General features: G+C 44.4%; 2 protein-coding genes across 2 annotated transcripts; one reads left to right on the top strand and one right to left on the bottom strand.

Annotated features, from left to right (window-relative positions):
- Positions 1–2,667: 2,667 nt before the first annotated feature.
- Positions 2,668–2,979, top strand: LOC308344954 (histone H4; the record flags this gene model as incomplete). The annotated part of the gene is made up of 1 exon (XM_080806841.1): positions 2,668–2,979. The coding sequence occupies one exon, from the start codon at positions 2,668–2,670 to the stop codon at positions 2,977–2,979; it is 312 nt and encodes a 103-aa protein (XP_080662967.1).
- A 4,867-nt stretch (positions 2,980–7,846) lies between these two features.
- Positions 7,847–8,235, bottom strand: LOC308344185 (histone H2B type 1-C/E/F/G/I; the record flags this gene model as incomplete). The annotated part of the gene is made up of 1 exon (XM_080805679.1): positions 7,847–8,235. The coding sequence occupies one exon, from the start codon at positions 8,233–8,235 to the stop codon at positions 7,855–7,857; it is 381 nt and encodes a 126-aa protein (XP_080661805.1). The 3' UTR covers positions 7,847–7,854.
- Positions 8,236–17,512: the final 9,277 nt, after the last annotated feature.

Here is a 17,512-nt window from a genome sequence, read left to right as displayed (position 1 = left end):
TTTAAGCACCGGGTCAAGACTTTACATAAAAATACCATCCTACTTTTCCCCCCTAACTTTCTAAAATACCATGTTTCCTCCCCTCACCCCCCCCCAACATCTGTAGCCATTCAGGAATTTTCCAGAAACTTTTGAGGATGATCTTAATTCCTAAGCCCTGGCTTTTTGGTCTCAGTGACAAAGATCAAAACCAAACCACCAAAAATGATGGTTCACTTGAAGTCAGACCAGAGTCCCTGGCTCAGTTAGTCTCGTAGGTCGAAGGCAGTGCGCCATCACCTGTCTCCATGCAAGGAGGGCACGTGAAGATCTCAACAACCAGTCATCCACACAGTGGGTGGAAATCGAATCGGTCCCCACAAAGTCTATCATACAGATAACCCACTTCCGGATCTTTTTTTCTGATCCGTGCCTTCCAGGGTCATAAACTCCTTGAGGCAGGTGTTGTATAAGACCCATTCTTTGAGCTATCCCAGTTTGTTGCCCTTCAGTCAGCTGGGTTGTTAGGCGAGTCTGGCTTGGCTTTGATGATAGACCAGTGACCATAGACTGAACTGGAACTCGTTCCTGATATGGCCACGGCGGCTCCCACTCCCGCTCTGTCCCCTCACCAAAACTAGCCGTGTTGAAGCGGGGAGGTGTCATCCGAAGTGGGGGATTGGAGGCAGTTCATGTTCTGGGGATAGGATGTGTACCGTTCTGACAGTCTTCTCTTTCAAAACGCAGTCTTTCAAGGCTCGGATGATCCCAAAGAAGGGTTCTTGATCAGTTTATGTCATGGACTTGTTTGTAGATCTGAGGAAGCTTATGGGCCCCTTCCCAGGACAATGTTTTAAAGTGCTTAAAAGAATATACATAGGGTTACATAGGAAAATAATTATTTGACAGTACCATTATGAAATTTATCAAAATCCCAAACTGTTGAAATGTTAACAGATGTGTTTCTTTATTAATCCATTAAAGTCACAAGATTGCCCTTGTGAGCAAGAATTACCACAGAAGGAATGGCAGGTGTAATGACAGGTGTAATGTAACGGCAGGTGTAATGGCAGGTGTAAATGACCGAGAGCTCCAGCGACTGGTGGCAGGCACACGGTACAGGCCCTGCCCATCACACTGGTTGCTGCCTGTATTCATACATTCAGGAAATGCTAAGGTTCAGCTGCTGGATAGTAGGGGTAAAGATGGGATTTTTGTTCTATTCAAGTTCATAAATGCCCTATATCCTGTCACTGTATCCGAGGGTAGAAACCCCCTTGGGAATTTGTCCCCATGCACCGTAAACTTAGAAAACAGGTTTGATGAACTAGGTCCTCCTCACAGACTCTGGAGGAGAAGCCAGATTTCTGCAATAAAGCTGCAACTCCTCAAAGGAATTCCTGATGAATTCCATCTTTCAGTGTTCATTATTTTTTTTTGAAGATTTTATTTATTTATTTGACAGAGAGAGAGACACACAGCGAGAGAGGGAACACAAGCAGGGGGGTGGGAGAGAGAGAAGCAGGCTTCCCACCGAGCTGGGAGCCGGATGCGGGGCTCAATCCCAGGACCCCGGGATCATGACCTGAGTCGAAGGCAGATGCTTAACGACTGAGCCACCCAGGTGCCCCTCAGTGTTCATTATTTAAGGAGTTCTCCAAAGAAAGTTGTAGCAAACTAGGATGCTCTGTTAGGCTCACCACTTTAGAGGGGCAAATAAGGGGGGGTGGTGCTGAGAGCATCCACAATCTATCCTAATAATGTTGAGTGAGTGCTTATTTGCAGATAGTAAACGCGTCACGTGGATTATCCCTTCTAAACTTCAGTGCTCTGTAACTTAGACTGTCTTAGACATATGAAAAGAAAAAAACAAAACAAAACCAAAACCCGAGTATAGACTGCCCTAGGTCAAATAGGGAGCAGGGCCGCAGGCCGTGTCCAGAGCGCGGCTCGAGGCTATATAATGATGTAGAGCATAGACCGCGGTGGCGGAAACCGCGCGAGCTCTAACCCGTGCGTAAGTAAGTACACAATCAAATCATGAATTTGAAACTCACAGCACAAATTCTCATCACCTTGGGATGCACAGATTTACCACCTTTAGCACAGCCTTCAGTGATGTTGAACCCGACTTGACTTTGAAAGGTTTAACATTCTCCTTAGCTCCCCCTTAGGGCTATCCAGCTGCATCCCCGCGAGCCTTCCTTCGCGAACCAGACATGACTCGATAAGACAAACAGAAACTTAGCGATAAAGCTGTCATGAGCTTCAAGCTTTATTCCCAGCGTCTCCGAGGGACAACAGCCAGTAGTAACTGAGTACTTCTCGGGTTGTCTGGGAAGTGTGAAGGCCAAGTAGCCTCCTTCTTCGTGGACCGCGTGTGCGCTGGTGCCCGGCGCAGGGGCTGCAAGTGTGGCACGCTCACGCACACACTGACGACCTTATATGGGGGGATTTGTGGAATTACACCCCCCTCCCGCCCCCACCCGGACGGACCGTCGCTTCAGGCGCCCCGCCTGCCTGGAGTGCGCGGTGCGGAGCGCAGGAGCAAGGGGCGATGGGCGGGAGCTGAGTGTGGTCCCGCCTCTGCGCTTGCTGTCTTCAAACAGGTCCGTCGCCTTGCTATAAAAGGGCTGCTCGGCGCCCCAGCTCGTGGTGTTCGAGAGGTTTGGGGAGTTTTTAGTTATCATGTCTGGTCGCGGCAAAGGCGGGAAGGGCCTGGGCAAGGGGGGCGCCAAGCGCCACCGCAAGGTGCTGCGCGACAACATCCAGGGCATCACCAAGCCCGCCATCCGGCGGCTGGCCCGGCGCGGCGGCGTCAAGCGCATCTCCGGCCTCATCTACGAGGAGACCCGCGGGGTGCTCAAGGTGTTCCTGGAGAACGTGATCCGCGACGCCGTCACCTACACGGAGCACGCCAAGCGCAAGACGGTCACGGCCATGGACGTGGTCTACGCGCTCAAGCGCCAGGGCCGCACGCTCTACGGCTTCGGGGGCTAAACTCGGATTCCACCACCAGGATATTGCATTTCGCCACCAAAGGCCCTTTTCAGGGCCACCCATGTAGTCGCCAGAAAGAGTTGCACACTTCCCAATATGGGCCAGTTTCATTTTACTGTGCTAGTTGGTGATGGTACGGTTTCTCATTTGTAGGTTATGTTGCTTTTGTTAACTCGTTTACCTATTCTGGAAACGAACTGCCCTTTGTTTTCCAGGGCTGAGAGTTTATACCCGTCAGTTTGCAGTGAGAACATTAAAGATTAGGAAATAATGCACTTGGGATAGGTATCAATATAAAGGTCTGTGTTTAAACAAGTGCCCTGTTTCAATCTTAACGTCACTGAGTTCGTTACAGGGAGGATTCTGTTGTAGGCAGCACAACCTGACTGATCTGTCCTCTCACTCAAATCCCTCCCCTTCGTATCAGCAATGGAGAAGTCAAGGTAGCCGTCCAAAGTGGGTTACTGCTTTTTCTGAGGTGCTGTAAACATGGCAGAGACTGCGGCTTAGCCCACTGTCTTGGTGTCATCCTAAAGTGTGTGATTTTGTCAAGCACCTTAGGGGACCACTGCGGTGTAGAGTAAGTAGAGTATGAGAAGTTTACAAGTTCTCAAAATCCCCTCAGAGATTAAAAAAGAACCTGGAAACCTCGCATAGAGGGACGCTTAGTTTTTGTTTGTATTGTTTTCGGTCAGGCCACTTAACCTCTTTGTGTCTCTGTTTTTCCATCTTTAAAATGGGGATAACAGTAGTATCTACCTTATGGGTTCAGGGTGAATAAAATCAAAGCATTTTGTGTAGTGCATGGCACATGGTAAATCCGGTTTTCTCTTTTATTATTATTGCTGTTACTAAAGTCCTGAACTGTCATTTTCTATCTTTGTCATCTGTGGCAAATCACTGACCACTCTTCTCTCACAGGTAATGTGAGGATAAGTTAATAGTTTGTGACACTGAGTGAGAAAATGGAGGATAAATAATGGGATTGTAGTATGAGTTTACATGCATTCCTGAGGTGTTGCAAGTGAATTCATGAATGCTTTGTGGATGCAATCATAAAAACTCAATTCCAGATTATTTAAACAGAATAAAGAACTGTCTTGAAAGAGACGTTCTCCTACCACCCTGACAAATTTGGTGAGGAGGCAGGACTTTCGTTCTGGTGCTTTTCCTAGTTTCTAGGAAAGCCAATCTAATTGCTCCAGCTGGGGAGATGCCAGGGTTGATTACACATGATGGCCCAAGAGAGAGGGGAACAATGTAGCAGGACACTTCAAACTCAGGTAAGAGGAAATACTCCTGAAGCTGTCCCCCCAATCTGGGTTATTCATTATTACCTATAAGCAGAGTTTCCAGCGAGATCCATTTGCCATGTGCCAAGGTCACTGTCTGTTCTCTTCTCAGTAGCCATCACAGCACAATGGCTGTGTCCTCCTTCCTGAAAGTCTTTCTAGATTGTTGTGACTCTACTCCCCTCATTTTCTTCCTCACAGTTTGTTTGCTTTCTAAAATTGGAGTGCTTCTTTATTCTTTCTCCATGGGTAAACGACAGTTTCAGTGTGTGCCAACAACTTTCCAGACTCTCCAAAAGTTCCATGTTCAGTCCCCAAGTTGTTTTGATTTCCAGACTCACATGTACAACAACGCACATGACCTCCAGTGGAACGCCCAAGGGGATTTAAAAATTGTCATGTCCCAGTCTCTGAAACCTCATCCTGTCCCATGAATCTGCATCATTCACCGAGGAAGTGCAGCAGCGCTGTCGGGGCGGGGGAGCCTGGAGACGCACTGTCTGGTTCTAACCCCAGCCCCACACCTTGCTCATCCCTAGTCAACTAGGAGAGAATAGTTGGGTCTAGATATGGTGGGTGGTGAGAGGACGAAGTGAGCTACCCTTTGCAAAGAGGTTGGTACAGTCTCTTAAACACATGGAACGTGCTCGGTCAATGTCAGCTACATGTTTCTTCACCCACGAGACCCGGTTCATCAGTACCTTCTTTAGACTTTCTCCTCCCGTGGCACCTGTAATAATTTCGCCAGTGTTATTGCAATAACCTCTCCCTTCCTTATTACCTTTAATCCCATAAATCCCATTTTCCACACAGCAGCTTGGGTGCTTTCAAATTCTAACAGTTTCTCAGGACACAATAAAACTGGCTGCCCTCACTGGCCCACAAGGTCGGAAATGCTCAGCATCTGTTTAACCCCCAGCCCTGTCTCTTACACCTTGTCTTTGCTTCCTAGTCCCCCAGCTCACAGCACTTCCATCCTGGAGCACAAACCCCTTCCTACCCTGGGGCTTTATTTGGGTTGACAGTGAGGTGGGGTGGGGCTTGATCCCAGGAACTCACAATCATGACCTGATACTAAGGCAGATGCTTAACCAACTGAGCCATCCAGGTGCACCTGATTTTTCTTTCCTCATATTCCGTAACCGAAGCCTCCACGCTGGAAGGGGCTTTGGTTAGCTCGTTATCCAAGTATTAGATGTTCTCAAAGCATAGCAGCTAGAAGCAGAAATTGTATCTTTGGGAACTTGGTGGCTCAGTTGGTAAAGTGTCTGCCTTCGGCTCAGGTCAGGATCCCAGGGTCCTAGGAGAGAGTCCCACATCAGGCTCTCTGCTCAGCGGGGAGCCTGCTTCTCCCTCTGCCTGCTGCTCCCCCAGCTTGTGCTCTCTCTCTCCGACAAATACACAAATAAAAAAAGCCAAGTGCCCAGATACCCCCAGAGCTAATGAAACCAACACTCTGGGAGTGGGGCCAGCAAGCTGTCCTCTAACAAGCCTCCAGAGGATTGCGATGCACACTCAGGGTTAGAAGTGCTGCTCTGTATCCTCAGGACATAATTCCCTGTCGGCACTGGAGTATGAATGAGCCAGATGGAGGCTCTTTGTTTCTGCCTAGAAGGCCTTTGTATCAGGCTTTGCCATTTCCCCTCCTTCATGCTAACACAGCCTCAGTTTTGTTCTGGTCTCCCCTTCTTCGTTGCCTTGTGCCCCAGGGAAGGCAGAGTTTCTCCCTATTCTCAAGGATCAGGTCCTGATTCAACCACAGTAGTCCTGATGGTCCCAGGCTCTTAGTAATGACTGGTTTGGGGCTGGGAATATGGCCAGTTCTTTGTGGCTGTGAGAGTCTTTAACAGTGCAGATCAGCTTCCCCAATAACGTTTTGATTGAACTGAAAAGTGAGTTGATTTTTTAAAAAAATTGTGGGGTGTGTGTGTGTGTGTGTGTGTATGTAGGGGACAAAGTTGGACTCAGGGGCATTTCAGGAAGAGAACATTTGCAAAGACCTGGAGGCTGGAGAGGTCTCAGGGAATTCCAAAAAGTGGGGAAAAGCAAGAAATGAATACAAAAAGAAAACAAAAAACCAAACCTGAAACATCAGAGAGACAAGAGGAGGAAGAGAGTTCTCTGAGGTTTGGTTTGAGTTTTCCTTAAAGGGTAGGCTACAGAGCTGGATTTCCGGTTTCGTGCACTAGGGGGATCACTGAAAGGCAGAGGGAATCAGGCAGGATCCAGTATGCTTTCTTACACGCCTCTCCCCGTGGAATGAAACAGATTCACTAGGGACAGAGGACTTTTAGTATCATCTCACACTGAAATCAAGATGGTCAGAAAAAGTTGAGGTGCAGCTGTAATTTGGCAACCAGAAACAAATTCTCCCGGTTTCTTTGTGCTTATTTTGCTCTTCTTGAGAGAATAGAGGGAGAAGGGACAGTGTGGTTGGGAAGGCTGGCTGGGAGTGTCTGGAGGACGGTTAGCTCTTCTTGGATGCATTCGGGATTTCCACTTACAGGTGTGGTGCAGGCAAGCCAGTCTTTCTCACCTCACTTCCAGAAGGAAGCCTCTAGGTCATGGTGCCTGGAACACGAGGGAAGGAGACAAATCCTGCTTTTAACTTCAGGGTTTAGGGTCTTTGGCATCACGTGATCACAAACAGCAGCCTTCCAGACCTTGGTGTCCAGCATCAGTATGTTAAAACGCATGGTCCGAGTCCACATCTCTTGCTGTCCACGCTCTGACCGGCCCGGGTCCCTGTCTCCTTTGCCACACGCACCTGCTCAACGGAGCCGGGGGCCGAGAGCTGGAGACAGGACAGGTGGAGGGCTTGGAAGGAAACTCGCACAGCAAAGGACGGACCGGGAGCTGCTGAGCCACCCAGCCCTCAGTCCGGGACTGCACTGGAGGGTCTTGGTCTGGGAGGACACTGGGGGGTCATCTGGGAGTCAGAGAGGAGAGTAGGGGTGAATGGATTCTTCTCCAGAACACTCTAAAAGTCCAATGTAATGACGCCCGCCCATTCACAGCAACTTCAGAAGGAAAGCGGTAAAGCACAATGAACAACTGGTTGTTAAGAACCTTAGTGTCCTTCCTGGAGAGCTGCAGCCCCCAACACACATTTTAAAGACCTGGACCAGACGCTCAGCCAGGACTCGAAAAGCCGCGGGAAGCCGGCTGGGGAGGGAGAAGAGAGGATCAGAGTCGCGCAGAGTCGTGGAGTCCCCTGGGCGCGAGCCTGGCCGCACCGGAACAGGAAGTCCCGCCTTTGGGCGGCGGGCTCTTCGAATTTCACTCTGGCTGTGGAGACCCCGTCGGGTGACCGTTGAGAAAAGGCGGAGGCGGCCGTGAGGTGCACGGCGTGGGGGAGGGAGCGCTGGCCGCTTCGGCGCGCTTTGTTTCCGCGGCCGGGCCCCCTGTCCACACAGGTGACGCTTGTCAGGACCACATGGGATGGTGTCCTAGGTGTCCCCACTAACCTACGTGAACCCAAGCTGAGGCCACAACGCATGGTAGTGCGCAGCTCTGCTGGTGAAAACATGTGGCTCTGAAAAGAGCCTTTGGGTTTGACGGACGGGACGCTTACTTGGCGAGCTCACTTGGAGCTGGTGTACTTGGTGACGGCCTTGGTGCCCTCGGACACGGCGTGCTTGGCCAGCTCCCCGGGCAGCAGCAGGCGCACGGCCGTCTGGATCTCCCTGGACGTGATGGTCGAGCGCTTGTTGTAGTGCGCCAGGCGGGACGCCTCGCCCGCGATGCGCTCGAAGATGTCGTTGACGAACGAGTTCATGATGCCCATGGCCTTGGACGAGATGCCCGTGTCGGGGTGCACCTGCTTCAGCACCTTGTACACGTACACCGAGTAGCTCTCCTTGCGGCTGCGTTTGCGCTTCTTGCCGTCCTTCTTCTGCGCCTTGGTCACCGCCTTCTTGGAGCCCTTCTTCGGGGCCGGCGCCGACTTGGCTGGTTCGGGCATGCTGAGTCGCTTTCTTCTGACAGGGAAGAAAATGGAGTCCGGGGCAGGAGCCTGCCTATTTGTAGGCAGTGGTATGCAAATGAAGGATGCGTTTCGCGATCTTTGATTCGTCGGCTCGTCGTGCGGCTTCAGGCTAATGATTGGCTCTAGTTCTTCTGTCCATTGGTCATATCCTGAGAGCAGTTTCCCCAGTACATCCTGGCTTATTTAGTCTAGTTTAGTTTTTTCTTTTAAGTTAATAATAGGAATGCAGATTAATTTGTGGAATAATTTTGAATATAAATTTAATAATGACTCCCTTTTGTGTTTTTTAATGTCAGGGCGGTAACCTAGTTTGTAACATGTTCAGATTATTTTATATTGTAGGGTTTCTGGACAGGCTACCGCCTTTCAGTGTGCCTCTTTGGCATGTGGGCTATTTTGATTTGAAGGCTTTTGAGACCCTGTAGACTGGAGAAATTTTTCTTCCTCTGTTAACCATAGAGAAGAATCTGAACTGGGGGGTCTTTTCCGAATAAAGGTTCCGAAGAGAGATTAATTTTATATGAGTGACCCATCTCTATGGCAGGGCAAACGTCTAATTACCAAACATTGGCTCTTCTCTTTGCTATATGAAGTGTATTCTTTTACTCTGAAATGTCAAAGTCCAACCCTCCTTTAGTTCAGAATGACTCACACATATATATCTCATTTTGCTTCTTTGGGGAATTTCCATGTGTTGTGGAGTCTCTATATGTTCCGCATAAAGTTGGTTTTCTCTTGTTAATTTTTTAATGTCAAGCTTCAAGGACATTTGAGGGGACAGGAATGCTTGCTCCCCAATGGTTGGCATAGTTGGCAGGATTCTTTAACTCAGTGGATACTGCTTGCAACAGACCCTGCAGCAGTTTAGAGATCCTGGGACTTCTACTATATTGCTGGCAGCAGGTAAGTTTTACTGCGTCAGCCTCTTCCAATCTCTGCGGAACCTGATGGAGCAGGAGTGGTGAGACTTCTTTTCTCCCTTTCTAAATTTAGATTAGCAGGAGAAAATATTTGTGAAACTAGTTTCTTGGGCTCGGTGACTCTGTAAGGACCTAATTTTATATTTTTAAAGCCAGAGGCTTCCATTGAGGTTAAACAATAACTTTGTTGTTTAACCCTTAAACAGTCCCTGTGCCCCTTCCCCCAGGGGACTTAAAAAGAAGTCCCGGGGGGCGCCTGGGTGGCTCAGTGGGTTAAAGCCTCTGCCTTCGGCTCAGGTCATGATCCCAGGATCTTTGGATCGAGCCCCGCATTGGGCTCTCTGCTCAGCGGGAAGCCTGCTTCCTCCTCTCTCTCTCTCTGTCTTCCTCTCTGCCTACTTGTAATCTCTGTCTGTCAAATAAATAAATAAATAAATAAATCTTAAAAAAAAAAAAATAAAAGTATAAACAAGTCCCGGAAACCAGCTCCAGGTAACAAAGCCCAGGTACAAGGGTGGGTCAGGCCAGGTGGAGACACCTGATCAGTGGTGAGGCCGACTGTCTCCTAGCTACTAAAGTGATGGGCTAGTTTCCATGGCTACTGTGGGGTGAATTGTAATTCAATTAGCCACCTTTGTGTGGCCAGGCCCAACCACATGGCCTTTGCTGTATAAAAGTTAGTCTGGAAAGCAGGTAGGGGTCGTCCTCTGAAAGGGGCGTCCCCAACCGGTCTGTTTGAAGGTCGGTCTGATTCTTGATGCTTGGCGCAAAATAAAGCTTTGCTTGACCTTCGCTTTGTATCAGTCTCGCTCCTTTAATCATGGACCCATTATTGGGGTACACATTTTGGGGGGACCTAACAGACTCTGCTTAATTTGGCAGAGTACCCTTTAGTAACTAACTGATTATTTTCCTACCAGAGATGGTCTCTGTTTTCCTTTGTCTGCATCTTTTATGTTTTTGGGGGTTTGTTGCTAAGCTACTTCTTGGAAGCCAGTGCCCCAGTACGGGAATGGGTTGAGTGTTTGAAAGCTGTTGGAGTGCTGGCTCGCTCAGGAAGCCTCCCGTGATAGGATACGTTGGTCACAGAAAGGGTTATATTGACTCTAGGTCACTCCCAACCTCAAGTAAACCTCTGTGAAGTAAGTACACTGCAAAACCACACAGTGTCTCAAACCCACAGCAAATACCTCCTAGGTATTAGTGGGCTCCAGGAGACCCAAGGCTTAGATCTGTTAGTATTTTTCTTTTGTCTTGCTCTATGTCCTAAGAGCTGGGTGTCTGACCAGTGTGAATATTCACTTCTTTCTCCACCATCTGGTGGGTACACTTACCATGGTGCACCTTGATGGTCAGTCTAATAGATGGGGATCGGATTTTTCTCTGTCCAGCTGTGTCACCTCCCAGGGTCATGAGAGGTTCCAGCCCTCAGGAATATGTTGTTTCAACCTTCCTTGCTTGTTAGTGCTGGAAAGTCCCATTTGAGAAGAGCCCATCTGGAATCACAGGTTAGTGGGTGTGTGATTGGAGATGTGTTATATTTTCATGGGACACCAGAGACATTCACTATACCTTTCTTACTCTTTGTGCAATGAAGGCCTTTGCTTTCTTAGGCTAATTTCATAAGTAAACTTTTGGATGGGGAGGGGCTGCATCCTGTCTGCTCTCTCTAGACCTCTATTGTGTCTTTGATTAAGCCATTAAAAGGCTTATTGGTTTAAGTCACTGTTAATAGATCCTACTCATCAATGGCCACACAATGGATCCTTTATTTATTTGTTTTTACAATGGATCTTTAAATTGGCTCTATTTAAAATATCTCACTTGTCTTATAATGGCTCACCTTAAGTTCTCCATTGACAAGACAAAAGTACAGAAATAAGACACAAGACAAAAAGCAATGTCCACAGCCAAGGTAAATTCTCCTTAAAATTTGGCTGCATCTGTCTGTTTTAATTCCTCTTCTTACAAAATTTATAGAGATCACTCTGGCCTAATCTCTAGGTTCAAAGTAAATAGGCTGCTCAGGTAAATGCTGAAAGCCAGAAAATGTTTCACAAAAGCACAGGAGACTAGCAATAAGTGCTGCTTTGCTCCTACCCGCCTTGGCTCTGTAATCAGGTTCTGCCAAGCCTCAAGCATTCTTGGACAATGCCCTTTGAAGGAATATCCTAGATCCACTGCCCCCCCCCACCCCCCCCACCCCCAACAACACAACAACAAAATCACATCCCCCTGGACCACAGTAGACCTTTTAAATTATAAAGCCCCTTTACCTTTACTTTCAAAAGATCCTACCAAATTTAGAGAGTAATTACAGAGATTATATGACTGTATATATGGGATATAGATGACCAGGCCATCCCATAAGTGATTTGCAAAAGGACAATATTCAGGGGTGAATAGAAACCAAGTTTAGTTTGTATACCCAGAAAAACAAGGCTTTTTTTTTTTTTTTAAAGATTTTATTTATTTATTTGACAGACAGATCACAAGTAGGCAGAGAGGCAGGCAGAGAGAGAAGGGAGGAAGCAGGCTCCCTGCTGAGCAGAGAGCCAGACGCGGGGCTCGATCCCAAGACACCGGGATCATTCCCAGGACGCATGGATCATGACCCGAGCTGAAGGCAGCGGCTTTAACCCACTGAGCCACCCAGGCACCCCAAAACAAGGCTTTTGTTAAAATACTTTAGATAGACTTTACAAAGATATAAATTTTTTGGTTCCCATTCTACTTAAAATTTTCTGTGATATAAAGAAGCAAGTTCAGTTAGAAAGATGGGCCAATTCCTTGATAGTCAGACTATAATCCAGTTCTGCCTTTATTTTACAAATCTCTATGTATATCCCTACAACTCTAGAAACAAGTTAAAGCCCACCTATCCTTACCAATTTCCAGACCTTGCATATTCCTTTCAAAATGTTTATGGATATTATTTTAAAAATCAGGATATTAGAACAAAATTGTTTTGTACTTTAAAAGGGGGGTTAGGTTTCTAACTAGCAATTACCCTGTAACTCTAGAAAAAAATTTCTTTGCATTCTTTCTCTGTCCCTTGAAATCATAAATTTTATCATGTCTTTGAATTGTAAACACATCCCACAGTCTCCTGAGACTGAATTTAAAAAAGAAAAGAAAAGGGGGTAAGGGTGAGGATGAGGGGAAAGAGGCCTTTTTAAAATGCAAACTTCTGAAAGGGCTTTAATGCCCAGACTATAGCACCTACAATAACAAGCAGAAATACTCCAAATATGCACTTTTCAGTTGGCGTTTGATATGAATTTTCTACTTCTATCTTCTCTACAACGCAGGAGCCAGTCTTTTTGACATGCAAACTTGAGGGAAAAGTTTTTCATAAAAATAGATAGATGATAGATAGGTAGATAGATAGAACTATTTAAAAATTGGGCCTCGGGGCACCTGGGTGGTTCAGTTGGTTAAGTGATTTCAGCTCAGGTCATGATCTCAGGGTTGTGAGTTTGAGTTTGACATTGGGCTCTGAGCTCAGCGTGGAGTCTGTTTGAGATTCCCTCCCTCCCTCTTCCTCTGCCTCTTCCCAAGCTTGTTCTACAATAAATACATAAATCTCAAAAAAAAAAAAAAAAAAAAGGTGAGCCAATAATGTCCTTTTCACAAATATCATCTCTTGTCTGTATTTTGTGCTGTGTGTGTGTCCATGTATTTTTTTTAAGATTTTTTAAAAAAGTTTATTTATTTGACAGACAAAGATCACAAGTAGGCAGAGAGACAGACAGAGAGAGAGAGAGAGAGAGAGGGGAGGAAGCAGGCTCCTCGCTGAGTGGAGAGCCCGATGCGGGGCTCCATCCCAGGGCCCTGGGATCATGACCTGAGCTGAAGGCAGAGGCTTTACCACTGAGCCACCCAGGCCCCCTGTCCATGTGTGTTATAACGTGAGATATTTTCTCTGCTTCTGGATGGTATTGCTATAGTTAATATGTAGAAGAGCTCTATTTAGTTTGTTTAAAGGCACATGCTTGTAAAGATTGGGCATTCTAACATCCAGAAAATTAGAAACTAATCCAAATCTTTTTCAAATTCATGTAATCTGGGAAAATATTTGGTAAAGCTAAATTAAGTTTGTTGGCTTAATTAATATGGACATGTTTTTAGAGTTATCACTATTAAGCATAAAATTTTTATTCTGCTTGTGTTTACTATAAAAGTCAAATAAGTCCAGGGTATTTCTGTTGCAAAATTTGTCAGAAAGAAAAAAGCTGAGAATAATGGTTGATTCTGTCTAAGGCCTCATGAAGTTGTTGTGGATAGTCTACATATAATTATTAAAAGAAGTAAATTAAATAGATATAAATAAAATAAAAAGCTTTGTAGGTAAACTTGTAAATAGCTTCCAACATCTTTGGGGAGCTAAAATTTTATAGTTTTACTAGGTTAAATGATGAGTAGAGTTAAGCTTGTTGATAATCTAGATCTCTTCTGAATAAGATAAAATAATGAAACATTAAGTACTGAGCATGTTTACCTACTTTTGTCTTATTATAGAGAAACTAAAGAGGAATTTGGATCTGTTAATAAACATATTTTTTTGCTTTACTGAAAGATCATAATATGAAAAAATACATTTCTAAAAATAATGAAACATATTCATAAATTTGCCAACGTGAAGAGTTCTGCTATTGATGAAGTTCTAGAACATAGGTGAGATTCGGTGGGGTGAGGTCCGGAGCTGATGACCAAGAAAGAATTCTTGAGACATCTTTGGTGCAAAATGGTGGTTTATTAAAGCACGGGGACAGGACCCGTGGGCAGGAGGAGCTGCTGCCCCAGGGATGTGAGGAGTGGTCTATTAGGTACTTGTAAATTGGGGAGGGGATTAGGGATGGCGTAAGTCTCTAAGGAATTTTGGAAGCAAGGTTTCTAGGACCTTGAGGGGCTAGCTGTTGTCTGGGGAAAAGGTTATTCATTACCAGTAATAAAACCTTCTTGTGAGACCCTTTAGATGTATTGTATATCAGTGGGCCATATGCTTGGGAATGATTGTCAACACTATCTTGGAGGTTTAGAGATAAAGTTTCCTAAAGGAATTGTTAAAGTAGACTTACAGGATCCCGGTTGGTGGTAGGGGTTGGTCAGGCTAGGATTGCCCTTTGCCCTTAGCAAAGCCTTAAGCTGGAGGTCAGTTGAGTCCTTAGAGACGAGCCACTCTGCCTGTTTCAAGGGCTTGTCAGTAGGTAAGGAAATTTAATGATTTTCTTCCGCCTCTGTTTCCCACATCACTATAACAGTTCACAATTGCTTATTACCTAGTTTTCTCTAGAAATTAAGGTTTCTAAGTATTAAGAATCTTAAGAAATGTAATTTAGACTACTGGAAATAACAACTCTATGTGAGTCAAGTAAGACACGCATTTTTGTAAGAAGAAATATGAGTAATAAAACTATATATTTGTTGAAGGAAAAGAAAGAGTTAAAGCAAGACTGATTATTTATAGAGGGAAAATTTAGGTCAAAATCTGAGTCTTAAATAAAGAAAGTTGTAGGTTTATGGACAAAGCCTCTTTGGAAAGAAACTTTATGTACAGTCAGTACTTGCTGAGATTAGGATGAATTTAAATAAGTAAATAAGTTTTAATACCAAAATACACTGGTGCAAAGTTTTTGTTTTCTCTTTTTTGAAAGTACTAAGTTTTCTTAAACTATTGCTCTGCCCTTCATGAGAAATTGTAAACAAAAGTTTTTCTTTACCTTTTAAGTTATTTGCCTTAAAAAAACAATGATTCTAAGTTTGTCAAAATAATTTCTATGTTTATCAGGTCTTTGATTTCTTAAGAAAATAGAGTCTTAATATTGAAAGAGCTAAATTTTACTCATAACTACATAACCTTTTATATTTGCCTCTGCTATCTTCTCCTATTGGTTTGATTAAATGGATAATTAAACACTGCTTCATAATGATTGTGGTCCTATTTAATGAAATGTTCAAACCTTGTGGTTTTTCTTAGACATACTTTCTACAATCAAATTCTAAAATGAAGTCTTTCAACCAGAAGCTAAGTGAAATTTCCCACCAGGCCCCAGGAACATTAATTTTTTTTTTTTTTTGAGCAATAAAACTAATTAGGCTTATTTGGTATGTGAAATTACATGGGAAGCATTGTCAACAAAGTGATATTAAGCCCTGTTAGATTATATTTATGTAGATCTCTTATCTAAAATTATGTGAAACTCCTAGAAATCTGATGTCTTGATATGTTATTATCTTTAAGTGTTGTATGTCACAAAAATAACCAAATTTCCTTGTGAACTGCATTGTAATGAACTTTAACCAGATCCTTCACTGTGCCCATAGGGGACTTAATCCCAGGACCCTGGGATCATGACCTGAGCCAAAGGCAGTGGCTTAACCAGCTGAGCCACCCAGGCGCCGCAATGTAATTCAGTTTTATGATCTTAAGTTTACCAGAAACCTCTACTCAGAATATTTTCCATGAGTATCACTGCTTCATCTCTAGTGATACTCATGGAAAATATTCTGAGTAGAGGTTTCTGGTAAACTTAAGATCATAAAACTGAATTACATTGCGGCGCCTGGGTGGCTCAGTCGGTTAAGCATCGAACACTTGATTTTGGCCCATGATCTTGGGGTTGTGAGAAGGAGCCTGATTAAGATTCCCTCTCTCCCTCTGCCCGCCCCCCTCACACTCTCTCTCTAGACAAACAAACAAAACCCAAGAGCTGAACTATGTAAAAATTTCCAGAACTAGTGGAAATGTTGTATTCAAACAGAACAAGAATTATTAATAACATGGGATTGAATGAATTGAGGAAGATAATTATACTTTTTATGAGTTTTTGTTTCAAACATTACTGACTTTTAAAGAATGTTTCACTTTTTTCCAGATTTAAGAAAACATCTATTCTTAAGCTGACATATAGCAGTTTGACAAAAGACGCCTTTGTGAACAAATTTAAAAAATGTGTCTTTTCTCCCTACCTGAATGCTCCAGAAAATCTGTGAGAATTCTTATATTTTTGTGGCATTTTATTTATTTGCATAAATTCAATAAACATTTGTTCTCCTTGTGACAGACGTAATTGGAAACAATAGTTATATTACCGAGGCTTTGACTGGAATGTCATATTTGAGAGACATGCATAGACTCAGATATGACCAGACAGCTTTAAGGAACTAAGGTTGAGTTTATGGAGACAATAAGCCCCTTGGAAATGTCACCCTGATACCTTGCTTTCAGAATTCCAAACAATCTTACTAGGTGCGTAGAGGTTACCTCCTGGCAGGTGTGGGAACCTCAGGATATTTTGGGGACCTTGAGGAGAGAGAAACTCACCTACCCCCAAATGTGTAGGTATTGCAGGTCAAGTTTGATGGCAAGGATTTGGCTGGGCTTCTGGCCTTGAAAGGCTATTAAAGGTTCCATCTGGAGATTCCTTTGAAAAGTTCCAGCAACGCAGGTTTTAAAAAATCTATAGGGTCAACTATGTTCTTGGTGGACTTATATAAATAATCAGGCCAAGATTTTTTGAAACTAAAAAACTTATTTTGAAAACAAAATACTGTTAATATAGCTACCTTTGGTAAGAATGAGGGTGGGTAGAGAGAGAAAAATCTGTTTCAATAACACATCTTTGTAGATATAATATTTTAATACTATTCATTATAAACTGAACTAGATCGGGATTTCCTCTAGCGGCCTCCAATTCCTGGCTACAAGTCTCCAAACTAACATTTTGATTTTTCTTCCACTTTTCTGACTTTGAATTTTTTGAGAACTAAAACTTCCTTTTCTCCTGAAGCCCTGGAAAACTAAGTATAAATGACCTGATGTAAAGAAACTGCCATAAAGCTCCTGCATAGACAATTTTTGTCCTGTTGCTCTATGGCCCACTCAAAAGATCACCAGAGACATCTGAACTACAATCTAGGAAAATCTGCCAGGTTGCCAGTACCTGCTCTCACTCTAGTTGAAGATGCTTCCAGTCTGACATCTTGAAGTCTTCTCAACTGGCTATCCTGAGACTCAAAAACTGGGTTAACATTTGACCCAATCATTAACCATTGCTTTTGTTTCTATAGAAATGCCTCTTATTTAACACCTGATTACTTAAACCACAGGCCAACCTCGGAGAATATAACTGGATCACGGCCTCCTAAAGTGAGTTTGACCAAACCGAACTACTGTCAGGACTAGGAGACTAGATCAATGAGATGAAACAACCTACCTGCTCAACTCTTAATATGTGAAACTCCCAAGGAAATTTAGATGGGGAAACCGAAGGGGCTCAGGACAGCCCTCCCCCCACCCAATGTGCCACTTGGCATGTGGATTATTTTGA

The sequence above is a fragment of the Martes martes genome (genome assembly GCF_963455335.1).
Source record: "Martes martes genome assembly, chromosome: 6".
Classification (NCBI taxonomy): domain Eukaryota; kingdom Metazoa; phylum Chordata; class Mammalia; order Carnivora; family Mustelidae; genus Martes; species Martes martes.
Note: the sequence above shows the minus strand (reverse complement) of the source record. Positions and strands in the feature narration are given on the sequence as shown.